At 41.8% G+C, this 21319-nt stretch overlaps 2 protein-coding genes across 4 annotated transcripts in view; one reads left to right on the top strand and one right to left on the bottom strand.

The window, feature by feature from the left end:
* The window catches only part of LOC135201793 (guanine nucleotide-binding protein subunit alpha-11-like), a 186454-nt gene that overhangs the window by 47211 nt on the left and 117924 nt on the right, over positions 1 to 21319 (bottom strand). The window lies entirely within an intron of this gene.
* The window catches only part of LOC135201792 (proteasome subunit beta type-4-like), an 80624-nt gene that overhangs the window by 36970 nt on the left and 22335 nt on the right, over positions 1 to 21319 (top strand). Inside the window, exons 2-4 of the mRNA XM_064231047.1 lie at positions 3613 to 3819; positions 4071 to 4217; positions 13202 to 13343. Coding sequence (XP_064087117.1) covers positions 3613 to 3819; positions 4071 to 4217; positions 13202 to 13343 — 496 coding nt within the window. The remainder of the gene's footprint in view (positions 1 to 3612; positions 3820 to 4070; positions 4218 to 13201; positions 13344 to 21319) is intronic.

Below are 21319 nucleotides of genomic sequence, written 5' to 3'. Positions count from 1 at the left end.
ATTTCTCTCGGGAACGTTTCCCTGCATTATTCGCGGAAAATTCGCGCATTCGCGGTATTTTTCTATGGTAAATATCCACAAATTCCTGGTTTTTTTTGATGAATTTCATCATAAAATGCACTTTTTGTGATAAAACTCTTAAAAAAATCATGTCTGAAAATTTTTAGTGGGTTTTTCTTGAGTTTTAACTAACAAAATATGCTGTTTTTAGCATTTTTATAGGGGTTCCAAACATTCGCGGGTTTTAACTATTCACGGGGGGGTCTGGTATGCATCCCCCGCGAATACGGGGGGACCACTGTATAGACAACACCACAGCGTTGGCCTACATTTGGAAACAAAGAGGGACTCACTCCTTGTTCCTTTATGAACTGGCAAGAGACCTACTGCTTTGGACTTCCCAGAGAAATATCTCCCTGCTTACGAGATTTATTCAGGGAGAAAGGAACGTAAGGGCGGACAGGCTCAGCAGGAGGAACCAGGTCCTTCACACAGAGTGGACCCTCCACTCAGAAGTGTGTCAGAGTCTCTGGTCTCTTTTGGGGACTCCTCATGTGGATCTCTTCGCCACATTCCTATCCAAAAGACTAGAAGTATTTTGTTCGGTGGTAGAAGATCCCAGAGCTCTGATGGTCGACGCCTTCCTACTGGACTGGTCTTACGTAGACGTCTACGCCTTTCCACCGTTCAAGATCCTGGGACTAGTTCTAAAGAAATTTGTGGCTTCAGAAGGAACATGGATGACCCTGGTAGCCCCCTTTTGGCCAGCATAAGACTGGTTCACAGAGGTGGTGGAGTGGACAGTAGTTTTTCCCAGATCCCTCCCAAGAAGGACGGATCTTCTCAAACAACCACACTTCCAGAGGTATCATCAAAACCTCCCCGCTCTCGCTCTGACTGCCTTTCGACTATCAAAAGACTTGTGAGAGCGAGAGGGTTTTCTCGCAAAGTTGCAAGCGCGATTGCGAGAGCCCGCAGAGCTTCCACTAGACGAGTATATCAGTCTAAGTGGGAAGTTTTTAGAAGGTGGTGCAAGTCTAAGAAGTTGTCCTCCTCCACTACCTCTGTGATGGAAATCGCTGATTTCTTACTATTCTTGAGGGAAGATTCGCATCTATCTGTACCCACAATAAAGGGATACAGAAGTATGCTTTCTGCAGTCTTCAGGAATAGAGGACTAGATCTGACAGAGAATAAGGATCTCCACGATCTCATAAGATTCTTTGAAACTACGAAGTCTTCGGGGCCAGCTCCTCCTAGCTGCAACCTTGATGTAGTTCTAAAATTCCTATCAACTGAAAAGTTCGAACCTCATCTGGCATCTTTTCGAGACCTGACTAGAAAATGTTTGTTCCTATTAGCTTTAGCCACAGCAAAAAGAGTTAGTGAACTGCATGCTCTAGATGATAAAGTAGGATTTAAGGGGGACTCAGCCATTTGCTCGTTTAAAGCTTTATTTCTAGCTAAAAACGAGAATCCCTCGAATCCCTGGCCTAGGACCTTCGAGGTTAAAGGTTTATCGAGTCTCATAGGGAGAGAGGCAGAAAGATCTCTTTGTCCTGTAAGAGCTCTGAAATTCTATCTTCAGAGAAAACACCAGATGGGGGGCTCTGCACAAGGTCTTTGGTGCGCGGTAAAAGACCCCACAAGACTGATGTCTAAGAATGCTCTAGCGTTTTTTGTGAGAAGCGTCATTACAGATGCGCATAAGATCTGTCATGATGACGCTTTTCGACTTTTAAGAGTGAAAGCTCATGAAGTAAGAGCAGTAGCGACATCTCTCTTGTTTCATAAAAATATGTCGCTAAAGAACATCTTAGAAGCGACATTTTGGAGATGCAACTCAGTATTTGCATCTCACTACTTGAGAGATGTTCGTGTGACCTACGAGAATTGTTTTTCTCTAGGTCCTTTCGTGTCAGCGGATACGATCCTGGGTATAGGAGCTAACACCAATCCTTTAAAATTCTGCTAACTTACCGCCTCTATTAGATATGTTCTAGACTTTCTGCTGACAAAGTGCAAGACGTCGCACTGGCGGTCAGTCACTATTGTTCAGTAAGGAACTCTTGTGATATCTTATTAGATGAGTATCATTTTTTTTTTTTTTTTTGAAAATTATGTGTGTGTGTAATGTGTTTTTGAGTTATGGTTGTTGTGAAGAGTTTGGGGATAACTCGGAACAATTTTTAATACTAACACGGTGGTTAGGATCAGGTGGTCGGGATTGGTTGTGTGCTCCTTCATAAGGTGTATTGTCATATAAGTGGATCAGCACCCATTGACAAAGTCCTTTCAGGCTCTGCCGAGTAAGCGGATAAGACCCCATCGGCAGACCCACAAGAACTCTTGGCCATAGATCATATATCTCGCTAAAGTTTCTTGAGGTGATGCAGACTCCTGGGCAGCAGCCACAAAGTCTACCACGTATCAGGTAGGAACCAAGGTTTATTTATACCTACAACATATGTTGTTTACCTGTCTATTCCATAAGTAGCTGTCTCTTACCCTCCACCAAAGGGTGCCAATCAGCTATGTATATATCTGACAGGTAAGTTGATTGTATGAAAATGATATTGTTATGATACAATAAAGTTTCATACATACTTACCTGGCAGATATATACGATTAATGGCCCACCCAGCCTCCCCGCAGGAGACAGGTGGAAGAGAGAAAATATGATAGAAAACAGGAATGGTTCCTAGTCCTGCCACCCAGGGCAGGCCGGTAGATCACCTGACCTACCTGTAGCGAGTGGCGTGAAATTTGAATTTCTGTCGGGGACGACGGAGTCTTAGCTATGTATATATCTGCCAGGTAAGTATGTATGAAACTTTATTGTATCATAACAATATCATATTTATGTTATGCAGATAATGTTTTAGTCAGAAAAACTCAAAATTTACAAAGTTTACTCAATAGAATGCATAATATATCTAAAGAGATGGGGCTCTAAACAAATTCAAGAGAAATAGAAGTAATGAGGACCAAGTGCATTGAGAGAGAAAATAATTATAGATGGAGAAAGGATAAATGAAATTAAGTCTTTCAGATGAGGTGTTAGGGAATTGTGATGTTCAGTACTTTGTCTTTTGAACTGAAATCTGGGAAAGACTAAAATTGGCAAATCAAACAATGGACAAGCTGCTAAAATGTGGAAATCAAATAGACTGAGGTTGCATAAGAAAGTAAGATTATCTGTATCTGTAATGGTCATGAATCATGTTAATACAGTGAAAGGTTATCTTAAAGACTTATCAGTTTGAGAATAAAGCTTTGAGAAGAATGGTAGGACCCAAATGTAAATCAGTAATCAGTCTTGCACTTTTGGGAGAACATTTAACACAGTAATAGCACAGTATAGTAAAATGGTTTACCCAAACCACTAAGTCAGATTTCTAGAGTTTTAGGTTTGGAGAATGTAGCTTTATATTTCAGTTTATTTTGTAATCTTTCATTATTATGCTTTTTGCTCAATGCCAAGGTAGTGGTAAATATCTTATAATTTGATTCCTTTTTATTTTCTATTGAAGAATCATTGTTATGGAAGATAGGCACCAAATTTTCTTACTTTTGATGTTGTCAGCTACCTAATCCTCCAACATATTGCAGATACCCATCAACTTCTGGTACTTCAGTACTTGGGATACAGTATGATGGTGGAGTAATGATTGCCGCCGACACCCTCGGTTCCTACGGCTCACTGGCCAGATTCCGGAACATTAAGAGGCTCTTCAAGGTCACTGACAAGGCAGTCCTGGCTTGTTCTGGTGATATTGCAGATTACCAGTTTATTAAGGAAGTTATTGAACAGAAAGTGTGAGTAATGTCTGACATTTTGCCTTTAAGTAAGGACTTTACAATGAGTTATGTTTAAAGATACAATACAGTAGTACTTCATTACATACTGATTTATATTGTTGACCTGTTAGTGATTGAGTTGCCTGTTAACATTTCATGTAGAAAAAATAAAAAAATTATGACTTGCATAGTTCCTTTTAAAGAAAATCAAATGTATTTTCAAAAGTGTTTGTATCTTTGTCATGTTTATTCTGTGTATGATCTTCCAGCCGTGATGATGAATGTGGTGGTTATACACGAGTACTAAATGCTGGGGCGTTGCACTGCTGGTTAACAAGAGTTCTTTACAACCGTCGTAGCAGATTTGATCCCCTGTGGTTGGAGTGTGTTGTTGCAGGATACAAGGATGATAAACCGTAAGATTGATTTCATGTTATTCACAAATTAAAAAGGTCAAGGTTAAAGTACATGCACAACATGTTGGTATTCCAGTACAAGCCAATATGTAGAACTATTTTAGTGTTATTGAATGCTGAGTGAAACAGAGGCTTATGTCGCAGGCATGGTAACTTTACTCCAAATGCACATCGTGTTGGTACTCCTGTTCAAACTTCAAAGAAGCTAGGTTTTCAATAGATGATTCGACTGTTCAAAGTGAAACAATGGTTTGTATCACATTTTTTAGCAATATCAAGTAAATACCCCTCAGAGAGGATTAATGGCTTCCAGATAGTATTGTCAATTGACTGCCAGTAGCAAAGTGGACAACACTTGCTCACTATTGCCTCAGTACTCACTACTATTGCCTCCTAGTGCATTTTGTTTCATGAGATAATGTATGGTATTTGCAGAAATAAAAGAATGCATTTTTTTTTTCATTTTCTAAAAGGTAAAGGAAACTTATGGTACACCTTGTAAGGTGGATGCCAAGTGTACAAATGAAGCTTACAGGCTCTTATAAGCAGTTGGTTTCTGTGATGACCAATAAACCTCACTATCACATATAAATAACTAAACATAAAGTTTGACTACATCTATTTTTGATAGTTGGACGCTACAACAAATCTTGTGTGTAATTTGGAGCATTGTGTTTTCCATTCATATTTTAAACTTTAAAGTAAATTATAATAAATTTGTCATGAGATGATGATGTTTTTAGTTTATGTCAGCAACTAATATTTTCATACAATGAACTTACCTGTCAGATATATACATAGCTAAGACTCCGTCGTCCCCGACAGAAATTCAAATTTCGCGCCACTCGCTACCGGTAGGTCAGGTGATCTACCTGCCTGCCCTGGGCGGCAGGACTAGGAACCATCCCCGTTTTCTATCATATTTTCTCTGTCGCCGGTGGTATCAACATTGTTGTTACTACCTCCTGACTGGAATTCGCTTTTCAAGACTTTATTGATCATCTTTATTGGATTTCTTGGTGACGTACTGGATCGTTGTTTTGGCATTCGCTACTGTGGACTGGATTTGGACTTGCTTTTGATTTTTCTATTAGAATGTCTGATTCAAGTGTTAGTGTGAGAGTGTGTGTGAATGTAGGCTGCAAGGTGAGGATACCGAAGGCTTCGGTTGATCCTCACACTGTATGTCGTAAATGTAGGGGGTTTGACTGTTCTTTGGCTAACACCTGTATTGAGTGTGAAAAGTTGGATGCTAATGAATGGAAGACTCTAACTTCTTACTTGAAGAAGTTAGAGAGGGATAGGATTAGACGAGCTGCACAAAAGAGTGTGAGTACAAGGCCTATTGAGCCTTTTTCTGAGTCTAACTCTCCTTTTATTAATGAATATGATTCTCCCTATGTATCTGAATCCTCACAGGCTTTGCATTCGGATTCGGCTTCTGAAATCGCCAATCTGAAGGCTACTCTTCGTAAAATGAAGACAAAGATGGCGGCCATGCAAGGTAAGGCTAGTGATTGTGAATTACTAAGTGAAGTGAGTGTTCCCAGTGTTGTGGAGGGGGCGTCTGACCGTCCCTGCGATGCTCCCAGGCCTAGACCTCTTTCCAAACTCTCATACCCAGAGGAGTAGGAAAGTCGAAAGTCGTACGGAGGTTGTGGGGAATCCCCAACGGTCAGGCGTCCCTTCAGCAGGTTCTGTTTCGTTACAGTCTGCTCAGGACCGCTCAAATAGAAGCGTCCTACGAGATTGTTTCTCGTCGTCCGTTCTCCTTCACCTAAACGAGGGGGTGGAAGGACTCGGATCTTTCTAGGCCACTGAAAAAGGCATTGGAAAGAGCGCGCGTTCGACTCGAGCCCGGAGCGCTTCTCGGAGGAAGCTCCTTCTTCTATCAAGAAGGCTAAGCTGGTTTCGACGCCTCCCTAGAGATGTATTTGATGATCGCACTCCTTCGAGTTCTCCTGCTTCTTTCTATTGAAGAGGACGCTGGGGTGGCTTCCAAGAGGATTTTGCTGGCAGTTCAAGAGCAGATTGCCTCTTTGGTGGGAGTTCTTTCAAGGGATCCCCCTCGCAAGAAGGACGCTAGACTTCCTATTAAGAAGTCTCGTCTTCTTTCTCCAGCCAGACGTGAAGCGTCCGCCAGACATAGGACGTCTCCAGGCAAGAAGAGGCGTACAAACGTCGGATCTTTCCGAGCGAGTTGCTCGAGATCAGGATACGCTCAGGCCTGAGGCACCAGCCAGGCGCGAGGCGCCAGTTAGGCGTGAGGATTCAGCCAAGCGCGAGGCGCCAGCCAAGCGCGAAGATTCAGCCAGGCGCGAGGCGCCAGCCAGGCGCGAGGAGTTGCGTGAGGCGCCAGACAAGCGCGAAGAACGTCAGCCAGGCGCGAGATGCCAGCCAAGCTACACGCTCCAGCCAAGCGTGAAGCGCCAGCCAAGCGCGAGGCGCCAGACAAGCGCGAGGCGCCAGCCAAGCGCGAGGAGCTTTTCAGGCGGGAGAAGTCAAGCAGACGCGAGACTTCTTTTAGACGTGAGAGAGAGTCGGTTCACTCTATGAGCCCCTCTCCTAGTAGGAGTTTGTCACCAGTAGAGAGAGAACGGGAGGAAGATCCTCTCGTTTTTTCAGGCCGATTCTCCACAAGGTGTAGAAGGAGATTCGGAAGAAGAGGGTGACGGTAGAGAAGGAGTCTCGAACTATAAAGTTCTGACTGACCTTCTTTTACGAGAATACGGAGATTCTTTAACTCCTGCCGCTCCTCCTTCGCCTCGATCACTGTTTTCGAGTGCGATTGTGCCTAAGTCTTCGTCGGTCTTGAAGATGAGACCTACGATCTCTATGAAGAGAGCACTTCAGTCCTTAGACAAATGGATGTTGTCTAAGAAGGATCTGGGCAGAACTACCTTCTGTATGCCTCCAGCCATACTTTCTGGCAAGAGAGGTTTCTGGTACCGAACTGGGGAGAACATGGGCCTTTCTCTCCCAGCGGCAGCCGAAGCAGACTTTTCAACCTTGGTTGACTCGTCAAGGAGACACGCTTTGAATGGAGCTCGCGTGTCTTGGGCTATTTCGGAGACGGATCATCTCCTCAAGGGACTCTTCCATATTTTGGAAGTGTTTAATTTCCTAGACTGGTCCCTTGGGGTGATGTCTAAGAAAGCTCATGACTCGGATGGTCTTGACCCAGAAGTCATTCTCAGTATTCTTGCTTGTATTGACAAGGCGGTACAAGACGGATCGGGAGAAATCTCCTCTCTTTTCGGAGCAGTACTCCTTAAGAAGAGGAGTATTTTTAGTTCATTCCTAACCAAGGCGGTTTCTCCCTCACAGAGAGCAAGCCCTGGTTTTCGCTCCCATGTCTGACTTCCTGTTTCCTTCTCAGTTAGTGAAGGACATTTCTCGATCACTGACTGAGAAGGCGACTCAGGATCTTCTCCTGCAAACTGCAAGGAAGAAGAGACCTCTTGTTTCTGTTGACAAGAAAGGACCGACTTCTACGGTTCAGCCCTTTCGAGGAGGGCCTCTCTCCAGAGCTACCTCTAAGAGAAGAGGTCTTGAGAGGAGAGGTAAGGCTCCTTCCCGCCCCTTTAAGAAAGGGAAGTGAGACAGACAGCCTCCCAAACACCAGTGGGGGCCAGGCTTCTCGAATTTGCAGACGCCTGGTCACTCATAAACTCAGACGCCTCTTCCATGTCCATAATAAGGAAGGGATATCTTATCCCCTTCCAAGACAGTCCTCCACTAACGACCATTCCGCGGGATCTGTCAGCCAGATACAGGGACCCTGTACTGAGGGATAACTCTTCGTCTGATGGTGAATCAAATGTGGGACAAAAGAGCTATAGAACTGGTTTTCTAGAGCAAAACTCTCCGGGGTTTTACAATCGGCTTTTCCTGGTTGCGAAAGCCTCGGGGGGTGGTGGAGACCAGTTCTAGATGTCAGCGCTCTGAACAAGTTCGTTCGAAAGGAGAAGTTCTCTATGGAGACTTCGGCCTCAGTCCTTGCGGCGTTACGTCAAGGAGATTGGATGGTGTCGCTGGATCTCCAGGACGCCTATTTTCATGTCCCGTTCACCCTTCGTCGAAGAAGTACCTCCGTTTCATGACGGGGGGAAGGATCTTTCAGTTCAGGGCCTTGTGTTTCGGCCTATCCACAGCGCCTCAGGTCTTCACAAGCCTGATGAAGAATGTGGCGAGGTTTCTTCACCTCAAAGGCGTCAACATCTCTCTATATTTGGACGATTGGCTCATCAGGGCCAGAACAGAGAGACAGTGTTTGGAGGACCTTTCTTGACCCTAGACCTGATAAAGGCGTTGGGACTACTCGTGAACCTCGAGAAGTCACAGCTGATTCCCAGACAGAACTTGGTCTATCTGGGGATTCAGATGGATTCTCGGGGTTTTCGAGTATTTCCTTCGCAAGAGAGAATCGTGAGAGGCTTGGAAAAAAGTCCTCTCTCTTCTTAGGAAAGAACGAACTTCGGCGAGGGAATGGTTAAGCCTACTAGGCACCCTTTCCTCGCTCGAAACAGTTTTCTTTCCTCTAGGAAGACTACATCTTCGCCCTCTTCAGTTTTTCCTAAAGAGATCGTGGAACTGGAAGACGGGACTTCTCTCCGACAGTTTTCTCCTTCCAAGGGAAATGAAACCACACCTGCAATGGTGGTTGTCCCCTCTAAAAGAGAACAAGGGAATTTCTCTGGAAGTTCCGAACCCAAACCGAGTGTTGTATTCGCGCATCGGAGAAGGGTTGGGGAGCAACACTAGGACCGAGAGAAGTGTCAGGCACCTGGAAGACAGCACAGGTGTCCTGGCACATAAATTGCAAAGAACTTCTAGCAGTTCACTTAGCGCTAAAGTTCTTCGAACCCTTTGTGACGAACAGTGTGGTCCAAGTGAATGTGGACAACACTACAGCCCTGTCCTACATTCGGAAGCAGGGAGGAACACACACTGTGTCGCTTTACGAGATAGCAAGAGATCTGCTAATTTGGGCCTCACAAAGAAACATCGCCCTCCTAACAAGATTTGTTCAGGGGACGAGAAACATCAGGGCGGACAGACTGAGCAGGAGAAGCCAGGTCCTTCACACAGAATGGACTCTTCATTCAGAGGTGTGTCAGAGTCTTTGGGATCTTTGGGGCACTCCTCACGTAGATCTGTTCGCCACATTCCTTTCCAAAAGGCTGGAAGTCTTTTGTTCAGTGGTGGAAGACCCAAGAGCTCGTGTGGTCGACGCCTTCCTGCTGGACTGGTTCTCATGTGGACGTGTACGCTTTCCCCCCTTTCAAAATCCTGGGACAAGTGTTGAGAAAATTCGTAGCGTCCAACGGAACAAGGATGACCCTGATAGCCCCGTTTTGGCCAGCACAAGATTGGTTTGCAGAGGTGCTGGAGTGGACAGTAGACTTCCCAAGATCCCTTCCAAAAAGGATGGATCTTCTCAGACAGCCACACTTCGAGAGGTTTCATCAAAACCTCCCCGCTCTCGCTCTGACTGCCTTTCGACTATCGAAAGACTTGTCAGAGCGAGGGGGTTTCTCGCGAAAGCTTCAAGCGCTATCGCTAGAGCCCGCAGAGCTTCCACTAGACGAGTCTATCAGTCGAAGTGGGAGGTATTCAGAAGGTGGTGCAAGTCTAAGAAGTTGTCCTCCTCCAGTACCTCTATAACCGAAATCGCCGATTTCCTGTTGTTCTTGAGAGAGGTCTCTCATTTGTCTGTATCGACAATCAAGGTATACAAAAGCATGCTGTCGGCAGTATTTAGAAACAGAGGCCTAGACATTGCTGACAATAAAGATCTGCACGACTTGATTAGATCGTTTGAAACGACAAAATCGAAGGAACTAACTCCACCCAGCTGGAACCTGGACGTAGTTCTCAAGTTCCTTTCGTCGGACAGATTTGAGCTCCCCACGTAGCTTCGTTCAGGGATATAACAAGAAAATGCTTGTTTCTCCTATCTTTGGCGACAGCCAAAAGAGTTGGCGAACTTCATGCCCTAGAAGATGAAGTCGGCTTTAACAAAGACTCGGCCTTTTGCTCGTTTAGAAACTCTGTTTCTAGCGAGAATGAAAATCCATCGAATCCCTGGCCCAAGAGATTCGAGATCAAAGGCTTATCGAGTCTGGTAGGGAGAGAAACAGAGAGGTCTCTTTGCCCGGTAAGAGCCTTGAAGTTCTTCTTACAAAGAAAGAAGCAAATGGGAGGCTCTAGACAAAGTCTTGGTGTTGCGATTAAGGACCCCACAAGAATCATGTCTAAGAACGCATTAGCTTTCTTCATTAGGAGCGTCATTACGGATGCTCACAAGTTCTGTCCTGACGACACTTTTCCGCTTTAAGAGTAAAAGCCCATGAAGTTAAGAGCAGTGGCGACGTCTCTCTCTTTTCAGAAGAATATGTCATTAAAGAAAAATCATTGACACGACATATTGGAGGTGCAATTCAGTTTTTGCATTCTCCAATATCTTAAAGACGTTCGCGTGGACCTACGAGAAATGTTTTTCTCTGGGACCATTTGTATCGGCGGATACAATACTGGGTACGGGAGCAAACACCAATCCTTGAATTTGCACATACCTTCTACTAGATATGTTCTAGATTCCTGCTGACAAAGAGGGCTTAGTGCTGCACTGGCGGACAGTCACTGTTGTTCAGTAAGGAACTCTTGTGATATCTTTTAGGGGAGTATTTAAATTTTTTTTTTTTTTTTTTTTTTTTTTTTTTTTTTTTTTTTTTTTTTTTTTTTGTTTTTTTTTTTTTTTGAGAATTTTTGTATAAATGAGTTTTCGTTTTGAGTTATGGGTTGTTTGTTATGAGTTCGGGGATAACTCAGAGCAATTCTATATACTAACATGGTGGTTAGGATCAGGTGGTCGGGATTGGTTATGCTCCTTCACAAGGTGTGTTGTCATAGAAGTGGTCCAGTACCCATTGACAAAGTCCTTTTAGGCTCTGCCGAGTAAGCGGTTCTTATACCCATCGACAGACCCACAAAACGAATCTAGCCATAGATTTAATATCTCGCTAAAGTCTTGAGGTGATGCAGACTACCGGGCTACAGCCACGAAGTCTACCACCTATCAGGTAGGAACCAAGGTTTTTCTTTTATACCTACAACATATGTTGTTTACCTGTCTATTCCATATTAGCTGTCTCTGACCCTCCACCAAAGGGTGCCAATCAGCTATGTATATATCTGACAGGTAAGTTCATTGTATGAAAATGATATTGTTATAATACATAAAGTTTCATACATACTTACCTGGCAGATATATACGATTAATGGCCCCACCCAGCCTCCCCGCAGGACAGGTGGAAGAGAGAAATATGAATAGAAAACGGGGATGGTTCCTAGTCGTGCCGCCCAGGGCAGGCAGGTAGATCACCTGACCTACCGGTAGCGAGTGGCGCGAAATTTGAATTTCTGGTTCGGGACGACGGAGTCTTAGCTATGTATATATCTGCCAGGTAAGTATGTATGAAACTTTATTGTATTATAACAATATCATACTTTACTGTTGGTAATGATATTTATTTAAAGTAACAGTACCTACGTAATCCATAATCATTAGGAAACTCATTATTTTTAGAGAATTTGCTTTCATTAGCTATCATAATTTTTCAGTTAATATTATCCAAGGTATGGATACATACTGTTATTACCTACACAGTAAACAATGGTAAATGTAAAGGAATGGGCTCACAAAAATATTGTTTATTAATATATTTTTTTATTGAAGAATAAAGAAAAGGGTGTACCATATAAAGCAATACAGTTGAGATAACTGAGAAATTTATCAAGATATTGAGAAATTTACTGTCTTTTATGTTTTTACTTTCAACCCCGAGGGGCTGGTACCAAACACAGTGCCCCATGGAGCTTGCACCATGTTTAGTACCAGCCCCAAGGGGGATGAACGTGAAAAGTTAAACACTACAAACAAAAGACAGGAAAGTTTTCATTATCTTGGTAGATTTCTCTGATTATCTAATCTGTACATACTGCATTATGTACACCCTTTTCTAAATCATTTAAACAAAAAATTATACAGGCATTAATAAATGATCTTTGTGTGGCTGTCCCCTTTACATTTACCTAAACACTAGCCTTTAACAATTTTAAAATGTAATTGTTGTGCATAAGACATTGTTTGCCCTATGATAATGGTTGTAAAAGTTACTATGGAAGGTATGGGAGGCTAGGTCTAGAGTCCTTCAAAATCAGAGCTCATGTTCTAGAAATTGTTTATAAAACTGTTCAGGCAAATAATTGACATGAGTCACTTGCGTGCAGACCTACAGATAGTACAAGAATGAGGAATTTTCATACTGGAGGCATTTTAATTCTCAAATTTACTGAATTATTATTTCAAATAGTGCCTAACTGTGAGAGGAAGGTACATTATAAAAGTCTCTTTTCATCAAGTAAACATATCCTAGGGACATCATTTGAATTTTTTGAAAGCAGCTAAAATGCCAAGAGGTTAAATATGTTTTTATTTAAGTAATATCTATTATGTTTAGTCAATTTTTTATATTCTCACATTAAAAAAAAATTCCTAACATTACAAATATTACATAATAGCAGTGAACCGGGACTGTGATTGATTAGTTGTATTTGAATTTTGATAAGGTAGTGTGGTTTTCCTACTCTATGAATGTAGTTGATGATGATGTTGAATGGCACTAGGTAGTCAGTAAAGCTTTTTATTTTATTAATAATCATAAAGCTTCAGTAGACTTCTCTAGCTGTGAATGCTAAACATTCTTTATAAAGGGTGTACGTATGCTGTTGTGTGAAATCAAATGGGTAGGGAAGAAGGTAAATAAAATCAGTATTGTTTGCAGTCTGATGGTAAAGTACAACTAATCCTTGGCTAATATTTTTGTCTCACCTCTATTATTATTATTTTTTTCATAGAGTACCTGACCCCCCTTTTTTTATCAGTCTGAAGTGGCTTACCTCAAAATTTTCTTTTCCAGATTCCTTGGGTATGTAGACAAAATTGGAACTGCGTTTGAAGCTAAGGAAGTAGCAACTGGCTATGGTCTTCATCTAGCTATTCCTATGATGAGGGAAGCTCGTGAGAAGAAACCCAACATGTCTAGGGATGATGCTCGTAAGGTAGGCTTTCAGCTTGGTTAAGTCTTATTATCGAAGCATTAAATGTTTTTTTGTTCCATTTGTAAACAAAACTCAAATTAGTGAAGGTGCTCATAAAGTTTGTACTTTAGCCTGTTTTAGATTTATTATACTAGTAGTAAAGGTGTTGCAATATTAGTTATATTGTTGGCTAATGCTTTACTAGCTACCATATTAGTGGTTGACAGGTTCACTCCCAGTGAGCATCCATATTATGCACCATACCTTTTGGCTAGATTGAGCGGCAATAAGTTTCAATTATGTCAGTGGGTTATAAATGACTCATTGCAACTGAACTCTGAGGCCCCTTTAGCCAAATGGGCGTCTCATGAGGTTAGTTGTGTTCTGGACTCGAAGGGAGGATGTCATGTCATGCTTTTCTTTCTTCCTTGACTTCTTTTTATTTATTTACTGATAAAGTTTATCGTAGCTCAATCATCGCTACCAGGTTTGTGTGGGGAAGAGGCACCACCGATAGGTATAATTAATATCACAAGGTCTGGAGGTTGCCCAGTATCCCTTTTTGAACTAATAGTTTCAAGATTTTGGGTGTACAGTGTCACCTCAGGCGTAACACGACTCCAAAGGTCGTTAGCTCACATATACAGAATGACTCTTTGGCCGTGACTGCCTGTATAGTGGAGGTTTCTGTCCATTAAAGGCAGTCGGTCAGTAGACAATGATCTGAGGTTGTCAGAACAGAGGGAAGTCCCTCTGTAATTACATGTATGGTGATATACATTGGACTGGTGATTGGGCATGTGAATATCACTTCACACTGAGTAATCTTCAGATGAATCAGGAGCAGTGAACTGGCTGGGGCACATAAGAACTCCGATCTGATAAGTGAAAACATACTCTGTATCAGAGTAGACTTGATGGATTACCACCAGGCACATACATCAGTCACGTTAAAGGAAAATGACCATGGATGGGGGTCTTCCTCTGACCTTGGTAGAGTGGGAGCACTCAATAACCGGGTTTTTGACGTACAGTGGGGCCTCGCTTAGTCACGGATCAGCAATCACGGATTCAGTTAATCACGGGTTTTCCTTGGACCACTTCTCAGTTTATACCTATCACTGGTATGAATCCCTGGTAGGCTAAGCCTCGTCCGGTTCCGATAACCAACAAATGCATGAACAGATTCACATTATGATATTAAATATTAACTGACAATAAAGGTAATAAAACCATTCTCACCTTATATATTATTGGCATATCTTCATAATATGTAGCCTATTCATGGAATAATCCCACATCATTGACATCAACTTGTAGTTGAGCGGCCAGCAGAAATGTAAACATTGACTCTGAGTTACACTTAACAGCACCTTTGTCATTCTTAACCTTTTAGAAATGTTAATAGTATTATTGTAATTACAGTAGTAATAACATTTAGGAAAACATTAATTTTCAATTCGAACTTCTTTAGTGTTTTGGTATAATGTAATCAAACACAGCAGTCATACAAACGATAATTGTCATAGATTATCGTATTGTTGTTTGCGATCGGCGACGAAGCTTAAACGTAATAAAACCATTTTACCTTATGTATGATTGTCATATTATATTCATAATAAAAACGCATATCTTATATATTATTGGCATATCTTCATAATAAAAAGCTTCTTCAAGGAATAATTCCTTGGGGAATGCATTTTTCAAAAGACAAAAATACACTTTATATGTTTACAGCACGCAACGATTCCTTTAGTTTTATGTGATTACATTAATATTACAGTATGGTACTCTAAGCAGTACAGTAACTATTTTTTTAAAATCATAAATGTATATTCATTCACGAAAAAAATACGTATGACCACCGTGACGTCACCAAACCTAGTCTCGTTCATACACAATGATAGTGGTTACACCGTTCTACAAACTACCGATGTATTTTTACGTAAGTATCCTCTAAATTCTGTCATAAATCACTTACTTTTTTGTGGAGCCCAAATACTACATATATTCCGGAAAACTAACAAAATCGCGAATTTTATCATCGAGCAAGATTCACCAATTACTGTGTTTTCTTCTTCTTTTCATAACTAAATGATTTTTAGGATACACTCATTTACAAATGTTCAAATACTATGAATGTAAATAGCAAATCTCTCTCTCTCTCTCTCTCTCTCTCTCTCTCTCTCTCTCTCTCTCTCTCTCTCTCTCTCTCTCTCTCTCTCTCTCTCTCTCTCTCTTGCAGAAAAAACTATAATACTGATCTATTATTATCGTAAGAAAAGAACAAAAAGGTCTTTTATTCTTTCTGTGATTTACAACTGCTTCAATACAACTTTTATAGTTGACTCAATGATTATCACATTATAACAGTATACAAGAGAATATCTTATCACTATCCAATGTTTCATTTCTTATCACCATAAAAAATATTTTCAAATACAAATTTCATTATGTATTTCTCGAGCTAAACTAGTAACAGTACGCTCGTCCTAAGCTGGTCTCTCAAGCTATTCAACAGTTACTCTCATCCCAAGCCTCTCTCTCTCTCTCTCTCTCTCTCTCTCTCTCTCTCTCTCTCTCTCTCTCTCTCTCTCTCTCTCTCTCTCTCTCTCTCTCTTTTATCACTTGCAGAAAAAACTATAATACTACTGATCTATTATTATCGTAAGAAAAGAACAAAAAGGTCTTTTATTCTTTCTGTGATTTACGAAACTGCTTCAATACAACTTTTATAGTTGACTCAATGATTATCACATTATAACAGTATACAAAAGAATATCTTATCACTATCCATGTTTCATTTCTTATCACCATAAAAATATTTCAAATACAGATTTCATTATGTATTTCTCGAGCTAAGCTAGTATCAGTACGCTCGTCCTAAGCTGGTCTCTCAAGCTATTCAACAGTTACTCTCATCCCAAGCTGCTCTTCTCTCTCTCTCTCTCTCTCTCTCTCTCTCTCTCTCTCTCTCTCTCTCTCTCTCTCTCTCTCTCTCTCTCTCAATAAAATATGAATTACTGAATTATAATACCATAAACTATTATGTACAAAGTAAATGATGATAATAATTCCATTAATAAATTAATTTCTTTTGGCAACTAAATTGTTTTCCAAAATAATTCTTTCGGTAATAAATGTCCATCAGCTGATTCTAAACGTAAACAAAAGACAAAACTAGATTTTTATTGCTGTATTTTGCTGTTTATACATTAATATTATAGTTGGGTGCTGTAATCTTTACAGTAAATCATGTTTTTTTTATCATAAATATGTTCATTCACAAAATAGATATACTATGTACTTTTAGTTGGTGCAGCAGCCAAATCATGAAAATGAAAAGGAATTGTTAGGTAATATACTTTTGTTTGCTGATCTGATGAAGGGGAAATTGAAGATAGGAGAGAATAACTTTGAAACTGTCTTGAATTTAGTTTAAGTTGATAGTTGAAGACATATTTGGTGCTTGAACTAAAGTAGGCAGTTATAAACATTGAAATAGTGGTCTTGGGTGGGTTAATTATTAAAGTAGGCAGTTAAAAGCAATTTTTAGGGGGGTATCAGGATAACACGGGTATTTACTTATCACGGGGGGTTCTGGGCCTTATCCCCCGTGATTATCGAGGCCCTACTGTAGACTCAAAAGTAGTTAGGAACATCAGTTCCAATTTGCCCCAGAATCTAGGATAATGAGTCAATGCAGCACAGGTCATGATGACAGGTACATTTCTTAGTCACGCTCAGTACAGTGGGAGTATGTGTGAGGGACCTTCAGCAGGGCCAACTTTTGACTTGTCAAAGTACTCTGTGGTTATAGAAAGAACTACATCACCTAGAACATAAAGGTGGTCGACGTAAAGGAACAGGCCAAACAGAGGCGATCGGTCAAGCCTACTCCTTGTTTGTCAAGTTGTACCAATTCTGTTAAAATGATTGTGACGGTTGGTCTGTGACTGTATTGAAACTCAAAATTGAGCAATGTTAAGGTGTCTGAGTGGGTTCTTTGTTGTGAAAAACCACTTTGTTCATGAAACTTACCTGACAGATATTTATATAGCTGTATTTTCTGACGTCTGACAGAATTTCAAAACTTGCGGCACACGTAGTGGGCGGCCAGGTGGTAGTACCCATTCCCGCCGCTGGGAGGCGGATATCAGGAACCATTCCCATTTCCTATTCATATTTTTTCTGTCGCCGGTGCTGTAAACAACTGTTTGCAGTACCTCCGTCTAGGATTTTTGGATTATCTCGTTTCTAAGTATCTGGATTGACTTTTGGTTATCGACTCTGGATTGTTGGATTGGCACACGTGATAGTGGACTGTTTTTTGAATTTGGATTGGCTTTTCTGTGTACATGATGTCAGGATCAAGTACAGGGAGTTTCAGAGTGTGTGAGGAGTGAATGTAAGGTGAGGCTTCTTAAACCTTCAGTTGATCCTCACACAGTATGTATGGAATGCAGGGGCATGTTTGTTTGGTTGATGATCGGTGCAATGAATGCAAGGATTTGACCGATGATGGATGGAAAATTTATGAGACCTATCGGCGTAAATTGGAGCGTGATAGAGTCAGGAGGGCTTCCTCCAGGAGCAGTTCTACGAAAGGTAAGGAATGTAACATTTCTCCCCCTCTAACACCGGTAGTTTGTTCATGAATCTTACCTGCCAGATATATATATAGCTGTATTCTCCGAAGTCCGACAGAATTTCAAAACTCCCGGCACACGCAGTGGTCGGCCAGGTGGTAGTACCCATTCCCGCCGCTGGGAGGCGGGCGTAAGGAACCATTCCCATTTTCTGTCAGATATTTTCTGTCGCCGGTGCAGACAACAAGTGTTTTCTGCACCTCCGTCATTGGATTTTGGAACTCTTTTGGTCACTTGAGTATCCCGATTGATTTTTGGTTATTTGATTTGGATCGGTGGTTAGGCATACGCTAATTGTGGATTGTTTTTATTTTGGCTTATTTTTCCTTAAACTTACGATGTCTGGATCTAGTTCGATAGGCCAGAGTATGTTGTGTGGAAGAATGCAAGGTTAGGCTACCGAAAACTTCGGTAGACCCTCATACAGTGTGTGCGAATTGTAGGAAACATGTTTGTATGTTTGATGACCGCTGCAACGAGCGTGAAAATATGTCTGATTCTGCGTGGAATGTTTATGAATCATAGTTACGTAAACTAGAACGTGATAGTGTAAGGAGGTCTTCCTCCAGGCGTGTAACACAAGTTACCCGTCCAGTAGAATTTATCCCTCCAAAGACCGGTGATGCCTTCGGGCCCTACAATAGTGTCTTTGGAGGGTAATACCCTATCTGTGATTCTTAAATCTTTGCATAGCCTGGAATCATGTTTGCATTGGAAAGTTTTAGAAGTATAGTGATAATGCCATGAGTGTTCATTCTATCGCGTAAGCGTATAATTTCTCATTGACAAAACACTACCGCGTGATGGCTCTCCCTACCTCGGCGAGGCAGAATGTAGTAGGGAGGTAGCTGTCCAAGTGTCTAAAATACTCTATGTTTGTTCATAAAACTTACCAGTCAGATATATATATATATCTGCCGGGTAAAGGTGAACAAGCGTTGTTGTATCATAGTAATATTATTTTTGCCCTTACTTAGTCATATTACTATCAAGCGGGTTGTTTATGGTTCAAGTTATATACTCATACCATAGTTACTCCTACGGAGGACAACCGAGAGTACGATTATTCCTATTACATTTAATCGGTTCTCCCTGCAACTATTCAGGGGTTGCCGGTTTCCCTATTTTTAAACATTTAAGGTATTGTTATGACAATACCAAGTTAGCCTTTTATAATTAGCAAATTCAGTTTCGCTTAAATATACCAGTTTGATGGTTTTTTGTTTCTGCTCTAGAATGATAGTAAACCTATTCATTCGTAGAATGGGGTAGGTGGCAACTCAGGCAGAGCAGTGCGAGAACGACGAACGTTCTCTGGGTCTGCTGTCACTAATGCCAGTGCTCGGTTCCATCTGATTGTCTCCTATGCGCGGTAGGTTACGTTTCTCTCTCTCCTGCGGGATTTCTACCCTACAATCTCGGCCTTAGCCTCGGGTTGAGGGGAATTCTAGCATACATGACTGAACATCTTCACTTTGCGAGAATTTTTTCATAAAAAAAAAAAAATAAATAGATAAATAAAATAAAATAAATATATATATATGTGAATGTAGTATGTGTGTACATACATTTATATATATGTGTGTATATGTATATGTGTGTGTGTATGTATATATATATATATGTATTAGACCTTTTTCGGTTCTGTTTACCGCAAGGTAACAGAATTCTGTCCGAGTCTACAGCGGCATAGCACACATGATTTCCCTCGAAACAAGAATGTGCAAGAGATGCAGTCAATTAGCTCGCCGAGACGTCCCTCGCTCGATTATGAGGGGGACTCCTTCCGCTGCCAAATACGACAGCGCCGAGCGTGACGCTCTGCAGGATGCTCGGCTGGACGCTTGGCTGGACGCACAACGTAATGCTTCTTCAGACATTCGCCGAGAATCAGAGAATAGTAATGGATCTCAGGAAGGAGACTTTTAGGAAGAAACAAATGATCAATCTTGTACAGTGTCTTCAGATTATACTCCTGTTTAAGTGAAACGCAGCCTTATTAGGGAAGGAAACATGCTCGGTGAGGGAATGAATGAATTGCAGGGGACCATTTCCTTGCTGGAGAAGTTTGTTTTCCCTGAATAGACTGAAATTCACACCTCTCCAGTTTTTCCTGCAGAAAAACTGGAATAGCATAGATGATCTAGAAATGATTCTGAACATCTCTCATAGTCAAGATTCGTCTATAGGTGATGTCATGGCTCATAATCTCATAGAATTCGAATCTTGACAGATTACTTTTGTCTTCAGAGACGTCCTCCCCGCGCAGGATTTGGAACTCTCGGAGGGTCTCGCTTCCTCTGAGGAGAACGAAGACGCTATATGTCGCACAGGCGGCCATCGTCTTTGGTTCCTCGGAGGGGGACGCTTCTCGTCCGTTAGCTCCTTCTGCTTTGCGGTCGTCTCCTGGGCAATTGGAAGACTTTCCGCAGTAAAAGAGAGCTAGATGTATGATGTATGTCACCCAAGCGGCCTTCGTCTTTGGTCTCTGGTCTCAGGGAGGGGGACGCTTCACTCCTCTCTCTTTTCTGCTGTGTTGCGATCCTCACCGGAGAGGACGTCTTCCGATGAGTATGCTTTTGAGCGCTTCGGTCGCTCCAAAGATATATCCTTGGCGGTCCATGTGAGAAGGAGGAGGGCTTCCCCTCGCCCATCGTCTTCTCAAAGGATCAGCCCTTTGCCTGAGAAGGAATGTTCTCCATCGAAAAGGATGATTGTGTCTTTGCAACAACAACTTGTTCCATTGATTGCAGTGAGAAAGGCAAAGCCACATCGCGAGAGGAAGGATGATAGGCTGCCAATCAAGAGTCCAGGCAGTCCCCTTCTCCTTCTCCTCGTTCCGCTCTTTCGCCAGTTGCCTTGCTCTCTAGATTTCATGCAGCTCTCCAGAGGTTGTCTAGAGAGCACGGTTACCATCTTCCCGAACGTGTGTCAGTTGAGAAGAAGAAGAGGTCTTGGTTCGATGGCTTCGAGCCTCTTTTGAAGAATTGTTTCAACCTGCGGCCCCTCAGTCTCCTCCTTCGCAATTGTTATCTTCGAAGGACGACTGGCTCATTCATGCCTCCACTCAAATGCGGTGTCTGAAAGATTTTCAAACAACTTAATCATTGGTGAAGTCCCTGGGACTACTGGTGAATTTCGAAAAGTCACATCTGATCCCAACCCAATCCTTTGTGTATCTGGGGATTCAGATGGATTCAGTGGCTTTTCGAGCTTTTCCGTCCCAGGGACGTCAGCAGCAAGGCTTAGACAAAATGTTAGCCTTCCTAAGGAAAGATTCGTGCTCGGTGAGGGAATGGATGAGTCTAACTGGGGACCATTTCCTCGCTGGAGAAGTTTGTTTCCTTG

This window comes from Macrobrachium nipponense, chromosome 28 (genome assembly GCF_015104395.2).
Source record: "Macrobrachium nipponense isolate FS-2020 chromosome 28, ASM1510439v2, whole genome shotgun sequence".
Lineage (NCBI taxonomy): Eukaryota > Metazoa > Arthropoda > Malacostraca > Decapoda > Palaemonidae > Macrobrachium > Macrobrachium nipponense.
Note: the sequence above shows the minus strand (reverse complement) of the source record. Positions and strands in the feature narration are given on the sequence as shown.